Here is a 19997-nt window from a genome sequence, read left to right on the forward strand (position 1 = left end):
TCATCTGTTAGTGTTACAAGTGTCGGAGCTTGCAATATGTGCTTTGACTAACCTAAGTTCATATTCAATTGTTTACATGGCTGTTAAATAAAGGTGACTGTCACTTTTTTTTCTTTATTGTTCAAATTATTTAATTATTTACATTAATTATGAACACAGATAGCCATTCTCTTGAACTGTGAAAATGTGAGGATGTCGAGATGAGTCAAAGTACTATGGCCATTCCGAACTGTATGTTTGCTAAACAGTGTGATTACCATGACAGGTAGTTTACAGTAGCTACACAGAATAGTTTAAAAATGTTTAACCACCCCCATCACAATGTTTGTGAAGCAAAAATTCATCTTACTGCTTTTCAAATAAACACCACCATTGCTTGTTTAGTACACCATGAATATTCAAATCTACCTATGTTGTATGATTAAGCTAGCAATGGAAATGAAGTTTTGGGAAATGCTCAACTTAGTAGTCGTATGAATATGTAGTTGTGTTACTTGCTTTGTGTGTGAATGCTCCTCAAATTACCAAATCAAATTTTTACTGGGAAGCCCTTTTACCTATTCATCGACTTTCGTCTCGTAGGACAGACATGATATCCTCTTTAGTAGGTAGATTAATATACAGGACTTGAATATGCTTGTCTTCGGTCAGTTGATTTTTCTAACATTTTTTACAAATTAGATCAGGTCTTCTTTAACGACTTTTAAAGAGTGGTAATGCTTGGCCATGGCTTCATTCGAGTGGAGTTTTTGAAAATCACTGAAGAGGTGGAATTTACAGAAAGCCTGAAATACCTACGTACCATTAAAAATGAAGAAGTAGGTATACTTCTTCATTTTTAACCAAAAACCCAAATACCACTTTTCATAGATATAACTTGAAAAATTATGTACTTTCATACAAACCTTAATACCTTATTTTAACCCTGTTGGGGGTGCTAAAAAATTTTATACGTATTTCTTCATTTTAAACCCAATCCCCAATTACCACTCACTTCCACGGTCTTAAGAGAATTTCCAAAAATCTACTGACGAACCTACTGTGAAAATTTCAAGTTTGTGTTGATAACAGACCTATCAGTCAAAAATTTTTTCTACTTTTTAAGTTAATCGTCTTACTAAAATACTATTATGTTATGTAATATAGGGACTTAAAGAAAATAAAACTTTAACTCTCAAGGCACTCACATTTAATTTTCCTTTCAAAAATATATTAAGATTTTATAAACGTAAAAAAATATTTAAAAACACATCGATATAAAATATTGTATATCACACTGATAACAAATAACTATAGTTCATAACTTACGTATTTCAAAAGTTCATAGGAATTCGTATTAATATTACTAAGTTGAGCCATATTACCTACCTATCTATTAAAACAATTTTTTTAAGTACTAGAATCTATTTCGATATTTGACGTAAGTACTGGCTATTAAAAATAACAAAAGATTCACAATTGTTTTTCACTATTATTAAAAGAAGACTTTCCGACGCTTGCTCCACACAAACGTAGTTTCATTTTCATTTGAAGATTAAAAGCAACCAAAGTCAAGTTTTAAAGTTACAGGGTTTAAAGATTTTTATGTTAATCCTTGAGCCGTGTATCTTTAAAACAAAATATTTTAAAGGAAATCTCTAAAATTAATAAAATTAATAGAAATATTTCATTGAGTAAGATCGCTTAGTATTCAAATGAGAGCCTAACTACGTTTGTATGGAGCCTACTACGAATAAACCCCTGTTAAAAATCATGCTTGAAGCCAAATATTGTGAATATTGAGAAATTACAATTTGATGAACACAATATCAAAAATATTCTAATTTTATTTTATTTGCTTGAGCATCATCAATGGAATGTATAAAAGTATAAAAATCTCCAACAAACTAAAACAATCAACGAAATAGTTAACACGAGACAAAACACAAAATCATTAATCAAAAAATGAATAAAATACAAAAATTATCCTAAAAAGTCCTTACGTATAAATGACTCAATAAACTGGCCTAATAACTAAAATAAATACTTAGATAATTTTTGTTTAAGCAAATCATCTAATATTATACAATAATTGTTTTTCTAATTTATTTGTACATTTCAATTTTGAGCTTCTTAATTAACTGGCCGCTATCCCACTACATACTAAAATGGTAATACATTTAAAAACTGGCATAGTTTTGCAACTGGCACATAATTTCTTTTTTTTTTCTAAAATAAAATGTGCGGATTGATGCATCTATCATATTTTTTAACTTTATCGTAGTATAATCATCAAGATTTATATTTCTACTAGCTGATACCCGCGACTTTGTTCGCGTGGACGTAGGTTTTTAAAATTCCCGTGGGAACTATTTAATTTTCCGGGATAAAAAGTAGCCTATGTGCTAATCCAGGGTATAATCTATCTCCATTCTAAATTTCAGCCCAATCCGTCCAGTAGTTTTTGCGTGAAGGAGTAACAAACATACACACACACACACACACGCATACAAACTTTCTCCTTTATAATCACACTTCACACTAATATTATAAAGGCGAAAGTTTGTATGTGTGTCTGTGTGTGTGTGTGTGTGTGTGTGTGTGTGTATGTTTGTTACTCCTTCACGCAAAAACTACTGGACGGATTTGGCTGAAATTGAGAATGGAAATAGATAATATCCTGGATTAGCACATAGGCTACTTTTAATCCCGGAAAACCAAAGAGTTCCCACGGGATTTCGAAAAACCTAAATCTACGCGGACGAAGTCGCGGGCGTCAGCTAGTATTATATAAGTGTGAAGTGTGATGATTAATTCATCATATTATTTAAAAAAAATAACATCTATTTCTTTTTGTTTATTATTCGTTCCTTAAATTTTGTAGAAATATTTTAATGACGTATCAACCGAACCAAAATGATAATCTTCATCATCATCATCATGTACAACCCATCGTCGGCTCACTACTGAGCACGGGTCTCCTCTCAGAATGGAAATAGTCTACGTCGCATTATGGAGAACTCTCAGGCATGCAGGTTTCCTCACGATGTTTTCCTTCACCGTTAAAGGAAATGGTACTTAAATACTTAATACACATAACAATTTAAAAGTACGTGCTCGGGTTCGAATTCTCGACCTGTGTAATAATTGATTGTGAATTTTATTGGAAATGAATTTCATTTTTGTAATGAAAACTTTGATTTTAGTTGCATGATTTACAAGGTAAAAAAATATAACATATAATTATTTTGTTACATAGGCAGAGTATTTTTACATAAATGATAGCTATCATATCCACACATTTTTAAATATGACACGAAATCATTATCACTTGCCACTTTCTCGTCTTTATACTAAACATAGAATTAAAATTATCTACTATCTACAAAGTTAAAATAAAACAACTTTAACATTATGGTAGCAAGATCAGGTAATCTAGAAAAAGGAAGGAATGCACGGATTTCTTAAATACTGTATGGCAGAGTATTTTTAAAATAGAAATTATTTGAAAATCTAACTAGGAATATAGACCAAAATAAGTATTTAGTATTTACATATAAATAACGACACAAAGTACATGGCTGTGATGAATCACGAACTATTTAATACTAACTGAAATAAAATTGTTCTACCCAGTCATAGGGACTTCCTCCACACGTTTCGTGACAAGGCTCAGGTCGAGTGGGTTCTTCATAATATCTTTACCGTTATCATCATTCAAATCGATACTCAGTTCGGGTTCAGAGTCACTAACTTCTTCATTTTTGGGACTTCTAAACAGAACAGCTGTTGATTTTATAGATAGGTCTATGGGTTGGTCCTGCTCAACAGCTACTCCTGCCACAGCAGGGGAATGTAATAGTAGGTCGCCTCCATTACGACTTTGCCATGCTAACCCCGATGGTATTGGTCTAATATTTTGAAGTGGTGATGGTAAAAATGGTGCACTTCTTGGGGAGTAACTAGGCGAAGCAGTCATAGGGCCAAAGGGTGACGAAGGCAAGGTTGACGCTTTTCTTCTTTTCAGATCTTTTTGATTTCTAATCGCGTGTAACCGGACATCTTTCTCACTTGACGGTGAGGACGCTGGTCGAAATATACTTAACCCGCTAGTACTTCTCGAACTATTATCATCTTCTGGGTCAGCAGAGGATGCGCCTGAATCTGAAGGTGAAACGCTCTGCCGCGTCACTTCATCAGTAAAGTGATTCTTTTCGGAGCTCTTGTAATATTCAGCTAAAGCCGCCGCGGGCAAAAGGTTCGTTGGCAAAAACGATGAGTTGATCGAAGTGTTGAACGTGGGCGGTGATTTACTCGTCTGCAATTGATGCATATGTTGGTGCTGCTGTTCTTGTAAAAGGCAATGTATTTTAAACCAGTTCGATCGTCTCCCGTACCGCGAACCCGATTTGGACATGCCGACTAGCAAACATTTCCGTAGCCTGCATGCCTTGCACGCCGTCCTGTTTTTCTTATTGATGACACATTCACCATTGTTCTTGCATTCAGAAATCGAGGACAGGTTGTTGTACGTCCGCCCGAAGAACGACTGAAACAAGAGAGAACGCTCATATTAATAAAGGAAAATTAAAGAAGGGCATTCGATTTTAGCAAAAAATTACGGCACCGATTTCTGCATTAATTTAGTGTAAAATATCGACAGACTTCCGTCGCTTGCGCATAAAAAATAGTAATTTATACGCCTTACAGTTAAAGAGTTGCATGTTGGCGTTGGATCGGGACCATCTCTGCTCGGAATTAAAAACTACATTTTTCAAAAAGTCATCATAAAGAGCATTGCGGGGAGAATCGAAATCTGGGTCAGTACAAAGAAGGCTGTATCTCACACTTAATATTGCAGATGCACTCTTGCGTCCTGTTGCGCCTTTGACGTAAGTAATGGGAGTGTTCTCGGAGATTTTTGGATAAATTTCGTTGTTTCCCCGCTGGGGCCGGCCTCGACTCATTTCTTACCTAATTAACGGCGGTCTCTCCGTCACGCGCTCCTTACAAACGCAATTTGGTTCTCTTTTGAATATTAATCAAGCAAACTCGATGTAATTTTGTAGACACGTACTAAAAACCACTTAATATCTTTCTGTGGTTTGCCAGATTTTCTTGTTTCAAAATAATCATGTAAATTTTGAGACTGTGTAAATTTTTAAACTAGATAATATTTTAAAAGCAATCTGGAAAGCTATAGACATAACTATATCAGTTCCTAGAATTTACTAACTACCTAAACATTGAGTTTGATTGGTTAGTATTCAAGTGAGAGCCAAAATACGTTTGTGTGGGACGCATTACCAATGAACTCCTCTCAAACTCATACAAAAGCGTAAAATATGTGATTGTGCTACAGTTTTGCCGTGTGGTCGGTACGCTTTTTGGCCAAAATTATGATCTGTCACATAATTCGAGATTATAACAATATTTTTGATTGCATATTGCATATGACCAAAACCTTATTTGAATCCTTCCCTTTATATTAAATTTCTTTTAGGATTTGCATATTTTTTGCCTTCTAAGATTACATTACCGTTAATAACCATGAATATGACTGTAGTGTGCCAAAGTTACGTGCGCTAACTGCGATATGATACTTTTCTTACGAGTATCTCGTATTAAATTACTGTTATTTTTTTTTTAAATTTTAATTTTAGAGTCCGGTAGCATGAGCTATGCGTTAATAAATCAGTCAGTCAGTCAGCTTTTCCAATTATCATCATCATCATTATAAACCCACTGTCGGTTTACTACAGATTATAGGTCTCCTTTTAGAATGAGAAAGGTTTCGGCCAATAGTCTACCACGCTGGCCAATTAGTGTGAACTGGCAGACTTCTCATACCGTTGAGAACGTTACGGAGAACTCTCAGGCATGCAGGTTTCCTCACAATGTTTCATTAAGACATTTTGATTTCTCAAAACGCACATAACTGAAAAGTTTATCTCGTTCACACAGGCTGCGTAAGCGTTGCGTAAACGTAGATGTAGCGCGTACCATTGCGTTGTAATATATGGAACTGTATGAAACATGGCACACCGCTTACGTAAAGCGTGAACGTATGCGCAACCCAGTGTGTTAGGCGTTTACGCGCGTCACTACGCACATGTCACGTGTACGCAATTGGTGTGAATCGGCCTTGAAGATCGAACCTTCAACCTCTTGATTATCTTAACCACTGGGCTATTACGAGTTCTTACCTTGTATTATATTGCGTGTTACATTATGATGTATTTATTGTCATACTATGAAATGCAAAGACAGAAGTAGGTAAGTGGTATTATAACGCAATGTTATGTTACTTGTGATAAACATGCATAACATAGTGTATGCGTAATGCGTAGTTATAAAGGCTAAGTGCTTGTAATTCGTCTTTTAACAAGGTGTTGGTTATTTTGATGTAATAAGTAGGTACGTAGCTATGTTATGTGATAGAAACAACAATATTATGCTGTTTGAATAATAGCTCTCCAATCAAACCTTTTTCCATAAAACATTAGTTACTAGATAATGTTCGCGGCTTCATCTGCGTGTATTTTGTTTTTTTGAAAAGCCCATAGGAATATGTATGTATGTATGTATGTATGCATGTATATACCTACTTTATTGCACCACATAACCCAAATAACAGGCTGCAATAAAGAAAACTGTGTTAATATATATAAACAAATATTTTAAAAATAAATTTCAATTGTAAGTATATACCTATGTATTGGTTTGAAAGTGTGTTTAGTCCACGTGGACAATGGACAAGGTCACGGGCATAAGCTAGTAATATAAATAAAGGTAAAACATTATTATTAAAAAAATTGACTTAGTTCCTAGAACGTACCTATCTACAACATGAGATGGAGTTTGATTGGTTAGTATTCAAATGAGAGCCAAAATACGTTTGTTTGGAGCCCACTACGAATGAGCCCCTCTTCAGTAAAATGTAAATAAAACAAATGGTTCCATAACAGCCTAGAATTTGACAAATTGGGTGTAATTTGACAAAACTGTACCAGTTTAGATAAACATCGCTTCGGCGGCACTTACGCCCACCATCCGCATTTAAGGAAGACGTGCAATCAGATAAGACTTAGAAAAAATGGAATTAATACGGTATTCATTCACTCTCGGACATTAATTATTAAATTGTCACACCATTTAACTGCACTTCCTCCATTTAGAGATAAAAATTACTATGTGCCTACTAGATGTCCCGATTTTGGCGGGATACTTTAATTTTTGGACCAAAGTTTAAAGTCTCACTTTTGAAGTTTGGTACAGAGATATCTTGCATCCTGGTGAAGGATATAGGCTACTATTGGTCTTGGATAATAATCAAAGAGTTTTAAAAAAACTAAATCCACGTGGACAAGGTCACGGGCATCATCTTATTGGTACCGTAGATTTAATTTGCATCTTGGAGATGAATATAGACTAGGTAATTCTTACACCGAAAAATCAAAGAGGTCCCACGGGAATTTTTCAAAGACTTACATCGAGAGGACGAAGTTGCGGGCATGGTTTAGTGATACATTTAAACAAGTATAAAGTGAATGAATAGCCTAATGTCCAGTACAATTTTGCAAACGCATGTTATGAGTCACTAGATTAGAAATTTGAGATAAGTCGTTCTTCGTTATGGGCGCGGATTGCGCGTTACAGATACGGCCCTCTAATTGAGCTGCGTTTTACGTGACTTGATTCACTTCTGTTACGATAATGCGGCTAGTCCAAGAGACCACGGCATAATTCAATGCAGATACAATACGAAAGCCAATCCACACTTGCGCACGCGCACGAACCGTGCACACGACGCGCATCATACTTCATCATCAGCATCAACGGCATGTGGCAATTTTTTTTTCGACAATTTTTTTATTTATTTAACTAAATGTACCTATACAAAAAATGTTTACAAGTTTTATTGAACTCGGTTGAGCTTTTCCGTAGACCACCGATAGCAATCGTAAAACTTTATTTGAGTAAAAATCTATTCTATTCATCACACTTCACACTAATATTATAAAGGCGAAAGGCTCAAAGGCTGTTGTGTGTGTGTGTGTGTGTGTGTGTGTGTGTGTGTGTGTGTATATTTGTTACTTCTTCACGCAAAAAATACTTGACAGATTTGGCTGAAATTAGGAATGGAGATAGATAATATCCTGGCTTAGCACATAGGCTACTTTTTATCCCAGAAAATCAAAGAGTTTCCACGAGATTTCGAAAAACCAAAAACCACGAGGGCGAAGTCGCGGACATCGGCTAGTACAAAATGTAAAGCGCGATACAGTATATTCTAACGAGATCTACTTATACAGTAAACTGTAACGGTTTTCATATTATTCACGAAATATGAATAATGGATTGCTGTCATGTCTCGTTAGGCTAGGTGTGGATGCCTAAAACAGTGTTGCACGATTGAATTTATTTTCTAGATATCAATCTTAGCCTCTTAGACTCGGTTAGCCGAGATAATTGTATTGGATTTTGAAATTGCGCTACGCTTTTGTTTTTATTCATCTGAACCTATAACGGTCCACTACTGAGAACGGGTTTCAAGTGCCACTGTTCATACTTCAGTGGTTTATATTAATCGTACCTATTGCAAGAGAATAATTTATGTGCAAAATTATGGGTCGAGCGCTTTTTATATTATGTGTTCACTAGAACGCTTCTATATGTTTATTAACCCCCGACCCAAAAAGAGGGGTGTTATAAGTTTGACGAGTGTATTTGTGTATCTGTGTATCTGTCTGTGGCACCGTAGCTCCTGAACTAATGAACCAATTTTAATTTAGTTTTTTTTTTTGTTTGAAAGCTTGATCGAGAGTGTTCTTAGCTATAATCCAAGAAAATCAGTTCAGCCGTTTGAAAGTTATCAGCTCTTTTCTAGTTACTGTAACCTTCACTTGTCGGGGGTGTCTTAAATTTTAATTTACACTTGTATTTCAGTGGTTTATATTATCATATAGCAAGAGAATAGCTTGTGTACAAAATTATGAGTCGTGCGCTTTTTATATGTATTCACTAGAACGCTTATACATGTTTATTACGAAAGCAAGTTTCAGTAAGAGTGCTTATATTAATCCAATGCTTAAATAATCAGATGCATTGCGTAAGAAAGATATAATCACCCATATATATTATTCAAAAATCAAAAGTTTTTATAATAATTACAAAATACTATCCTAAGCGTTTATAATAATAACGTTATACTCTAATTAAAACAGCTCAAGAATACGTTACAGCTATTAAAGCAGCCATTACACGATAAACAATATTCTCAATCAGTTAAAGTCCCATTACTCCACGCTACATGTACCTGCAATCAAGATTGCGCTAACTAGCTTGTCGGCGAAATTGTGGGCCGCGCGCTTCTTATACGTGTTCACTAGGACCTTTATTCGTGTTTATGAAAGCAAGTGTGACTGTTTATACTTCCGTGGCTTATATTAGTCACTAGCCGATGCCCGCGACTTCGCCCGCGTGGATTTAGGTTTTTCGAAATCCCGTGGGAAATCTTTGATTTTCCGGGATAAAAAATAGCCTATGTGCTATAATCCAGGATATTATCTATCTCCATTCAAAATTTCAGCCAAATCCGTCGAGTAGTTTTTGCGTGAAGGAGTAACAAACATACACACACCCACACACACACACACACACATACACACAAACTTTCGCCTTTATAATATTAGTGTGATATTGCAAGAGAATAACTTTTGTACAAAATTATGGGTCGTGCGCTTTTTATACGTGTTCACTACGACGTTTATTCGTATTTATGAAAGCAAGTGAGACTGTTTTTACATTAATCCTAGATCAAGTTATTAATTTTTACTTACATAAAATTTTAGGAAAAGCGCTTTTTATACGTGTTCACTACGACGTTCATTCGTAGTGAACACGTATAAAAAGTATATTCAAGTGCGAGTGTTTACACTTCAGTGGTTTGTAGTTGTGTAAGAAATTATGGGCCACGCGCTTTTTATACGTGTTCACTAGAGCTTTTGACATCGCGTCGATAAGTAATTCGTTTTCAAAGAACAAAAGTTTCAACTAATTATGTCAAATTTCATAAAGCCGAGTTTATGTGCCGATTTTAATGATCTCTTATTTGTTGGATTTGTCTCAACCCCGAACAGCAATATAACTGTTAAAATATCGGAAAACATTACGGGAAAAATTATATACTTACAGTAAATTAATTTTGAAATAAATTAGGTTTGGAACTCCACCCTTTATGGATGCAGGAAGTAATAATTTTAAAGGTGTTTGCTGCCATCTTCCGCAATTGACAGTCATGGGCATAATTTAATTACTATAGATCGTTTCAACGAATAGTTCCTATGGCGTTATGTTGGCTCCCCTTTCTGTCTAAGTCATTGGCACCATATTCGCATGAGAAGACGCAGATTTTGTTTATTTTCATTTGATTTTCATGAATGAATGAAATGAAAATAAACAAAATCTGCGTCTTCTCATGCTATTATTTTGCCAACATGGTGCCAATGACTTAGACAGACAGGGGAGCCAACATAACACCATAGGAACTATTCGTTGAAACGATCTATACTCAATACCCATAATTATGCGAAATGCGAAAGTGTGTTTGTTTGTTGGCTTGTAAGTTTATTGGTTTGTCCTAATCACGTCGCTACGGGCAACGGATCGAGGTAATTTTTTGTATGAGTATAGTTAAAGTTATTATCAAAAAGTTCCCAAGGGTTTCTAAAAACCTAAATCCATGCGGATGAACTTGCGGGCATCAGCTAGTAATATAATATGTTTAATTCTAACAAATAGAACACTTAATTGGAATGGTACAGTTAACACGGTGTCATGTTGTGTAACATAAACTGCGAGTAGTATCTTCTTCATCAGGCCTATCTTATACTCGAGTTACGGAACCAGTAAATAGAAACACAAATTTTACGTAATTTTCATGTCTCATTCATAGTATTCATCACAGTATAGCAAACGTACAGTTGGACGAAGGAATTTATGCAGACAGCAGACTGACGACAAGTTTAGGAGTGTTGTTTGTGGCTCGGGCAACCTATAAACTCAACTTAATTTTTGAATACTAGCGAACAACTAATATATACCATTACTTGTTTTAATTAATATTTTTTAATTTAATTAATATTTTAAGTATACAAAGTACCAGTTATACTCACGTATTTGGTCAATGTAAGCCAGACTTGGCCCCATTTGTTTTTTCATAGGCTGTATTAATTATTTTTTACTATGTTTGTTAAATAAATGTTTTCTTTTCTAAGAATAAAATAGAATGCTATATTATTCGTATGGTTATTGCAATAAAATGCGAATATAAATAATATCTATCTCCATTCCAAATTTCAGCCAAATCCGTCCGGTAGTTTTTGCGTGAAGGAGTCCCAAACATACACACAAACTTTTGCCTTTATAATATTAGTGTGATAGTGTGATTAAGACCCGGCATATGTACGGCGTTTTCCCAACTATACGTTTTCTGAACTATGGTATAAGGTACAAGCTATATAGACGGGCACATAAATCGAGTGGGTTTACTCGGAATGGTTATTTCACCTCATTTGCATACCCACTGAACTATGACTGCGACGTTTGATGGACGCTATAAATTCTTTCCACTGGTGATATCTTGGCATCAAATCAATTTGTTCACTTTGAGTCTACTTGAGACGATGTGAGGATAACACATTGCGCGTTTAAGTAGTTAAGTACTGTTGGTTTGAAAATTATGGTTCGTGGTTATGGAAAGTATTTGTGAAAATCGACACCTCCCACGTAAGTTGTTGTAAGCCACAAAATTGCCATTTTGCGTTTTTTACATAACAATGTCTATTTTTATCTATTTTATATGTTCAATTAAAAAAAATCCTAAAAATGTTGTTTTTTAAAGTACTTATGAGGCGTATAATGTTGTATTTTTCAAACGAGGACGACGTAAAATGTCATATCGACCTTTACAACGTTTTATGTGGGGTGAAGTCGCACGTTTGCGCCTCGTATGTAACAGATACAACAGATCACGCCGGACTTCAAATGAAATGTTTGTGACTCAAGACACTGATACGTCACGGTTGTGTTTGCATTTTTTTATTTCATTATCGTATTTTAGTAATTTAATAGTGATGCCAAGCTAAACTATTGTATAGATTACATACAACAATTTACGTCGTTGAGGACACCCAAAAACAGTATTGTATGATGACATACAACCGTTTACGTTGCAGAATTATAATAAATTTTGTGTTAAGTGATACATACAACATTTTACTTCGGCATTTATTTCTCAAAATTTTGTTGTATGATTACATGCTATATTTTACGTTGCTATGACATTGTTTTTTTTCTTACATACGACATTGTATACAATAAAACTATGTTAAAATTAAGTATGATGGCGACGTAAACCTATGATAGTCAATGAAATAACTGATCGGCTCATCATACCACTAGGTTACCATATAATTAACAAAAAAATCACTAATACAATATATTATTTCAGAGCCTACCTTTCCAATAAATAGGTTGGTAGAACCTGCCAGGTGGTGGAGTCCAATTTCTTTACGGCCTATCGTCCAAAAATAACAAATATTTTTTATGATTTTAAAGCTCATGGCTCATAGTCTTCAGCAGATGCACCTACCTACTGGCAGATCTCTATTGTGCAAACACGTGACTTATGGATCTTTAATTTCGTTTTAAAGATATCATAGAGCGGAACAGGAACTCAAAAGTATTCACGAAAGATCTGTCTACTAAACAGGGCCTGCTGATACGACAAAAAACTGACAACACCTCATTTCAGCTAAACTTGAGCTCTTGAAATAAGTGGAGAAGTTCTATGGACAGTTATACACCACAATACAAAGACTTGTTGAAAATTTGGCTAAAGATCCCAGAGCTAAATTGACGGGACACTATACCCAAGATATCCCAGATGCCAGTTTATACGAGATGAATATGGCTCTCAAACAACTCAAGGATAAAAATTCGCTCGGTGATATCAAAATCACAGTAGAATTCCTGAAAGCGGGTGGCAAACCAGTACTTAAGGTCTTTCAGCGATTTTCCAATCGCCATGACGGGATGATTGGATTTACGGCAATAATGCCGTAATAAATAATAAGTAATGGTTTATTTGTTGCAATGTGGGTACAAAAGGTTAGTGAATCTTATATTTAAATTAATCTAGTTCATTGCATAACGAAATTACAAAGTTACAAACATTACTCAAGAAGAGTCATAGACTCATCTTGCTGCTAAGCCATGTCTATAAGCTGTTGTTATCGTAAGTCATTATGAATCGTCACAATAATAAGTTCGATGACTTTCAGCATCCCTAACAAGCTTGATTCGGAAAAAGCTTAAGCACTATAGGTCACATTCATAAGCTGCGACATGTTATGCATAATATAACTGAAGGCTATTATAATAATCTGCCTCTTTGCTAAGCGTTTGTAAACTATGAGAAAGTTTTTGATTTGGTGGAAACTGGGGCTGTATTAAGGTCGCTATTGAGATGCTGAAACAACTGCCTGTTCATACAAATGCTGAAATAGAATCCTGTACGAAAACACCATGTCAGTCGACATATAGGACCAGACTAGGCCAGTCCGATTGCAGTGATAGAGTGCACATTGAGACGTAATTCTCTGAAACTCTTTACCGCTGCTTTGGAAGACGTCCTTATCTTTAAGCTTAGATTGGAATGAACTTGACATTAACATCAAAAGAAATTCACCTTCGATTTGTCGATGACATAGTCACTATCGCAGAAACTCTGGGAAACCTCATTAGGTTTCCCAGAGTTTCTACATTTACAGCTCAATGACCTTTGCAAAGTTTCACAACAGATGGGCCTGAAAATGAACATGAGTAAGACGAAAATTATGTCTAATTCTTATGTGTCGGCCCACCCAGTAATCGTTGAGGGCTCTGCACTCGAAATTATAGAAAAGTGTGAGCCTGGAACAGGTACCTGGACCAGGTAGGTAAGTGCAATTTCAAGAAACAGGTCAGCCAACGAATCCGACTCGGCGGCAGCGTACGGAAACTAAATTAGTCTTCGAACAGTGCGTGTTACCAGTGAGGACATATTATGGATCCGAGATAATATGGTCACTTATTATAATGGAATTCATAAGAAAGTTCAGAGTCACTAAGCGGGCAATTAGAGAGCTATATTTAAAGTTTCTCTACGTGATGGAATCTGGAATGTGGATATCGGTAGGAAAATCAGAGTAACCGGCATAAATGGGTTGCCAAGCTGAAGTGTAAATGGCCGGGGCACATAATTCAAAGGACCCATAGACGTTGAGGTCCTAAGGTGCTGGAACCTCGCACTGTAAGGCGCAGCGTTGACAGACTCCCACTAGGTGCACAGACGACATCAAACGAGTCACAAGGAGCCACTGGATTCAGGTGGTGCAAGACCGTGGCATATAGAAGTCCCTACAAGAGACCTATGTCCAGTAGTGGATATCCATTGGTTGGAAATGATGAATCGAACTACACATACTACATTTTTTTTAAATTTTAAACGACGTACACTATTGTATTTAACACATACGATGACACTCAACCCGTTTTTTCCAGCGTAATTTGTTGTAAGTATCTTATACAACATTTTACAAAGATGAAACACGCCGTAAAATGTTGTATGAACAAAATCTCAGAAATGTGAAGTATTTCTATAAATTATCTTTCAGAATATATTAAAGTACTGTAAACTATAACTAAATACCGAATTTCACAGAAATATATTGAAAAATGGAGCTTTAATTTCAATTTATATCTTTAAAACGCTCTACTGAAAAGTTGTAGTTTTGGGGATACAACAACTTACGTGGGAGGTGTCGAAATATTCCGATTCTATTTAAAGTAGTTACATAAGTAAAATTTAACATAGGACTGTTATATTCTTAGTTAGATGATGCCTGCAACTTCATAAGCGTGGATTTAGGTTTTTGAAACCCCGTTGGAGCTCTTTAATTTTCCAGGACAAAAGTAGCCTTTGTCCGTCCCCGAGATGTAAGTAGGTACGCTATAATATGTATAATTTTCCTCAGGATAAGTTAAATGACTGGGCTGTAAAAAAGCTTGCAGACTAATAAACACTAGCATTTATAGTAGGTATTACTAGCTTATGCCCGCGACTTTGGCATAATATTGTATATCAATCCTTTGAAAAAAGCAACCGCCGAGTTTCTTGCTGGTTCTTCTCGGTAGGAAAGGCATACCGAACCAGTAGTAGATGCTCTTAACGATTCAAAAGTACTTGTAAACGTCTGATTGAATAAAAATATTTTGAATTTGAATTTGACTATGTGGGCTATTCAATATCAAACCCCTACTTTATCCCTTTAGGCCTTGAATTTTCAATAAGTCTTTCTTAGCCGATGTATAATTGATGTAGGTATTACAAATTTCAATAGGTATTTAATGTTAGTAAATAGTGTTTAATATAAAATATTTACATGGCAAACATAGAAATACTTTTAAATAAATTATAGCAATATGATTTTGGTCTGCATTTACATCAATATTTAAAAAGATTGATCACATTGATTGATTGAATGAAAAGTGTAATAAAAAATTTCGTCAAAATGGTCACTTTTGTGTGGTTGTTTAGGACTCCTTCCGTATCCTTTTAACATAATAGCGTCCAATAAAACACATAACAGAAAACCATACAGAAAAAATATTATAAAACGCCTCATTATTTAGGGGCCGTGGGAAACCACGCCACGCCCACACGCACAATCGAAATTCTTAGAACATTTGTCATAATATATTATGTGAAATATGGCGGTTCAAAATCGTACGGATGAGCGGCGAATGTGTGGCATTATTTATAGTTTTCATTCACGCGATCTGTGCTTCGGGTGTTAGTTTTTGGGTAAACAGAACTTGTCACTAAGATTGCCGTTATCTGTCAATTTATGTGTCAAACTTATAATACTAGATTTACAAGTCTTTTTACAAGTATTGGCTGTCTAAAAATCTTTGCTTTTCCTAGAAGAAAATTAGCATAATGTCCGTCTCATCTCCGGGTTACAAGCTATGTCTGTGCCATAATAATGATTTAAAAGGTAACAGGCACCTGGCAAACACACTTTCATATCTAAATACTTATAGAAAACTGACTGACCAACTGACTGGCTGATCTATCAACGCACTACTCAAACTGCGGAACGAATAGAGCTGATAGCTGAGAAAGGATTTTTGAAAATTCAACCCCTAAGAGTAAGTCTGTCAATCCGCATTTGGGGAGCGATTTTTTATCATAATAAGTAAGGAGCTAACTAGGGGCAGAGTTAGTCTCAAGGTCCCAATTATATTTCAATGGCTACTTTATTTTAACTTAGAACATATTTTGTCATAGTTTATGTGAAATATGGCAATTCAAAATCATTTGGATATGCGTCGAATGTGTGGCTTTATTTATGGTTCTCATTCACGCGATCTGAGTGTTGGTTTTGGATAAACAAAACTTGTCATTTGGATCATCGTAACGGTCAACTTTTGTGGCGAACTTGTGATGGTTAAAATTATAATACGATATCTGTGACTTCGGAATATAATAATGTCCTTGGCACCATTTTGGTTGCCTGGAAGAGATCGCTAAGTAGCAACAAGGCCGCCAAATTGTACCTATTTGCCTATATTTTGTTTTGCTTTGTAGGTATGTGTTTTGTCTGCACTTATTAATTTCGTGGTGTACAGTAAAAGTACATTCATTCATGAATTCAGGTATTTGGCCACACAAGATCAAGTTTACCATCAAGTTGGCAGCGGTCTTACAGTGGCGTCCAGTCAACTGATAACCATGACATCATGCACACTGTTACCCATACACCGTCAAGTTTACTGGATGTCGTTTCAAGTCCGCTGCGAACTTAAGGCCGATTCACACCAAGCACGTACTCGTGACACGTGCGTAGTGACGCGCGTAAACCCTTAACACACCGGGATACGCATACATCGACGCGGAAGCGGTGAGCCATGTTTCACACAGTTCCATACATTACAATGCAATGGTACGCGCTACGTCTACGCTTACGCAGCCAGTGTGAACGTGCTATTAACCGGTAAACTTGATCGTCTATGCCCAGCGTTAGTTTGAAAGTGCAGCCAATCATTATAAGTATAAATTGTTACGGCTATACTCACGTGTCTAGGCGAGCTGAGTCCCTATGAAAAAGGATCTCGGATGGGTTCGAAACTACATCGACTAAATACTTGAGTATAGCCCTCAAAAATCCTAATAAGAAGGCAAGGAGTCTTTTTCCTACTTCTGTGGTATAGCCGTAACGATTTATACTTATAAAGGAAATCACTCATCAATAGTTTAAAATAATGCAGCAAAGCAACATGCGAAAATTTGCAGAGATTGACATTGACAAGACAATACGTCTGACTTCTGCAAGCTTGATTGCTAATGGACACAGCTTAATTATAAATACCTATAGAACGAAACATAATTTATAGTATAGAACACTAATTAAGTTTTACGACAACCATCCGATATTTACGATGTAACATCGCCATAAATATATAAAATCGACAGAAAACAAATGAAACGGATCCATTAACAAGCAAAACGTTTCTAAAAAAAGTGTATCGTAGTGTTTTGACCTCTGACCTGGTCGCCCACTCTTGGTCTATGCAAATCAAGTGCGCGTAAGAATAAGCGTTTGTCCCTATAATGTATTTATACGAAATTTTATTCATAGGCTTAGAGCTTGTGGACGATTTGTCCCTAGTGGTTCATCATCATAACCGTCTCAACTCTCAATCCTCATCCCTTTTCAAAGTTAGAAGGCTTCAGGCTTCTAAGTTTACTATGCTGGCCAAGTGCGGTTTGGCAGATTTCACACACCTTTGAGAATGAATGACTCACAGCCACTCAGGTCTCTTCACAATATTACCTCAGTAACAATAATTTTTATTAGTAGTAGCAAAGTAGTCTAGGTATGCCGTCTCTGTTCCAAAAATAAGATGGTTCTCAATTTGCTGTAAATATTTTTTTATAAATTTATATTAAGCTTTTAGGCAATTTTTCCTATTACATTTAGTTTAACTAGCATATTAATGTGGTGATATTATGGAAAAAGCAACAACGAATTTGACGATTCGAAAGCACTGTGACATTTCAATAATTTAAAAAATGTAAAGTATTTAATGTGATTAATTTTTTTAAAACTATGTACCTACGAGTAGTTGTACCTAGTTATATCATAAAATCTTGTTTACTAATATTATAGAATTTGGATGTACCTTTTTGTTTTTTAACATCTTCTCTGTTTATCCATATTCGCAATAATAAAGTTTGAAATTTGAATTTGCGAATTAAATTGATTAAAACATCCATGTTTTGACATTAATTCAATTATGGACGTGTTAAAACACTTCAAACTAATATGTAACGTCTCTTAGACTATAATAGTCAAAGGCCACTTTCATTCTTTGGAAGCTTAAAAATATAAAGTGACTATAAATTTTCTGAGGTTGAAACATATTTTGAAATGTTGCGTTTTACCTTTGACCTGCTAGTTTTTCACGCTTTAAATACCCATAATGTCGCAGCTTATTTACAATTTATGTTCTTATGGAGATAATGACATTATAAAGTTTATGGCAATATATTATTCTTATCTTCTATTAAATACAACTTAATATTTTTATATCGTCAAAAGCTATGCAACGCATCTGGGGTATTCCGTTCTAAATGGCGCATAAAAAAATTGTTTTGGCCTATTCTCTACCGTTATCATTATTGTTGACAGGTAGACTCCACTGCTGGACACAGGTATCAAATTAAACATGAAAAATGATGGATTTCATACAAACTTTCATCCCCCATTTAATATCCTTAGGGGCGGAATTTAAAAAAAATCGTGACCTATGTATTTCTTTATTTGTAGGTTGCCTGGATGCCAATTTTCAAGGAATTTGAAAAAGATTGTCTCACAAACTTTCATCCTCTATTTAATCCCATAGATATTTATAGGGGTAGAATTTCCATAAAATATTTCTTATTGAATGCCTTGCCTATGTTATGTTATCGACGAAACCAGCTGTCTTCTAGAGATAGAAACTTGAAATTTTGATTCAGGTTTAGGCTGAGTCAATCAGACAAGACTTCATTCCTATATACCTAGCTATAGGTATGTATAAGTCAAAGTCAAAGTCATTTATTGCAATTGGGTACTTTCTACTTGTCAAAACATGTAGTGGTGAACTAATTATGTTAACGTCGTAAAACTAAAGCTATTAGGGTTCCAAACGCACACAAGTCTGAAAAGGGCCTATAACAAACTCAGCCGGGTATTCCTTTTTTTTATTATCACCACTTTACAAATTTACTATAGAACATACTATTTACTATACAAGATTCTAGAATGGGTTAACCATTGCCGACCCAAGCCTGGGTACTCTGGCTTCTCCAAAGAATGCCATACATCCAAGTTCACATCCCCTTGGCATCGGTCCACATATTATGTACTATTAAAATGCAATCTTAACACAATATCGGCGTAGATAAAGAACACCGGGTCCTTTACTGATGTTAAAGATTTCAGTCAGGTACTTGTACTGACAATCGGTATCTTTACAAGTGCGTTTGTTCTATGGCTTCTACGTATTGACCCCTATGGCAAAATGGTGTATCACCTCGCTTTGCAATAACTATAGTAAGCGACAGGTCGAGATGGCATTAGGGAAGAATAATTTCTCTTTATAAGACCCCAAAGAAGAAAAGTATTTTGAGAAATTTCAACTGTATCTAAGTCCTTGCGGATTAAGTCACGGGAAAAAGTTAGTCTGGTCAATATTTTAATTCAAATTCAAATTGTTTTTATTCAATTAAACTTTTACAAGTGCTTTTGAATCGTCAAAAAAATCTAACACTGGTTCGGAATGCCGTTCCTACCGAGAAGAACCAGCAAAAAACTCGGCGGTTGCTCTTTTCAAGTTCATATTCAATTTACAATAATATGCCATAC

At 35.4% G+C, this 19997-nt stretch overlaps 1 protein-coding gene across 1 annotated transcript in view; it reads right to left on the minus strand.

Annotated features, from left to right (window-relative positions):
* Window positions 1–3591: 3591 nt before the first annotated feature.
* LOC123868073 (protein embryonic gonad-like) overlaps window positions 3592–19997 on the minus strand; it is a 194309-nt gene continuing 177903 nt past the window's right edge. The window contains exon 3 of the mRNA XM_045910421.1: window positions 3592–4528. Coding sequence (XP_045766377.1) covers window positions 3608–4528 — 921 coding nt within the window. The 3' untranslated portion in view covers window positions 3592–3607. The remainder of the gene's footprint in view (window positions 4529–19997) is intronic.

The sequence above is a fragment of the Maniola jurtina genome, chromosome 9 (genome assembly GCF_905333055.1).
Source record: "Maniola jurtina chromosome 9, ilManJurt1.1, whole genome shotgun sequence".
NCBI classification, from domain to species: domain Eukaryota; kingdom Metazoa; phylum Arthropoda; class Insecta; order Lepidoptera; family Nymphalidae; genus Maniola; species Maniola jurtina.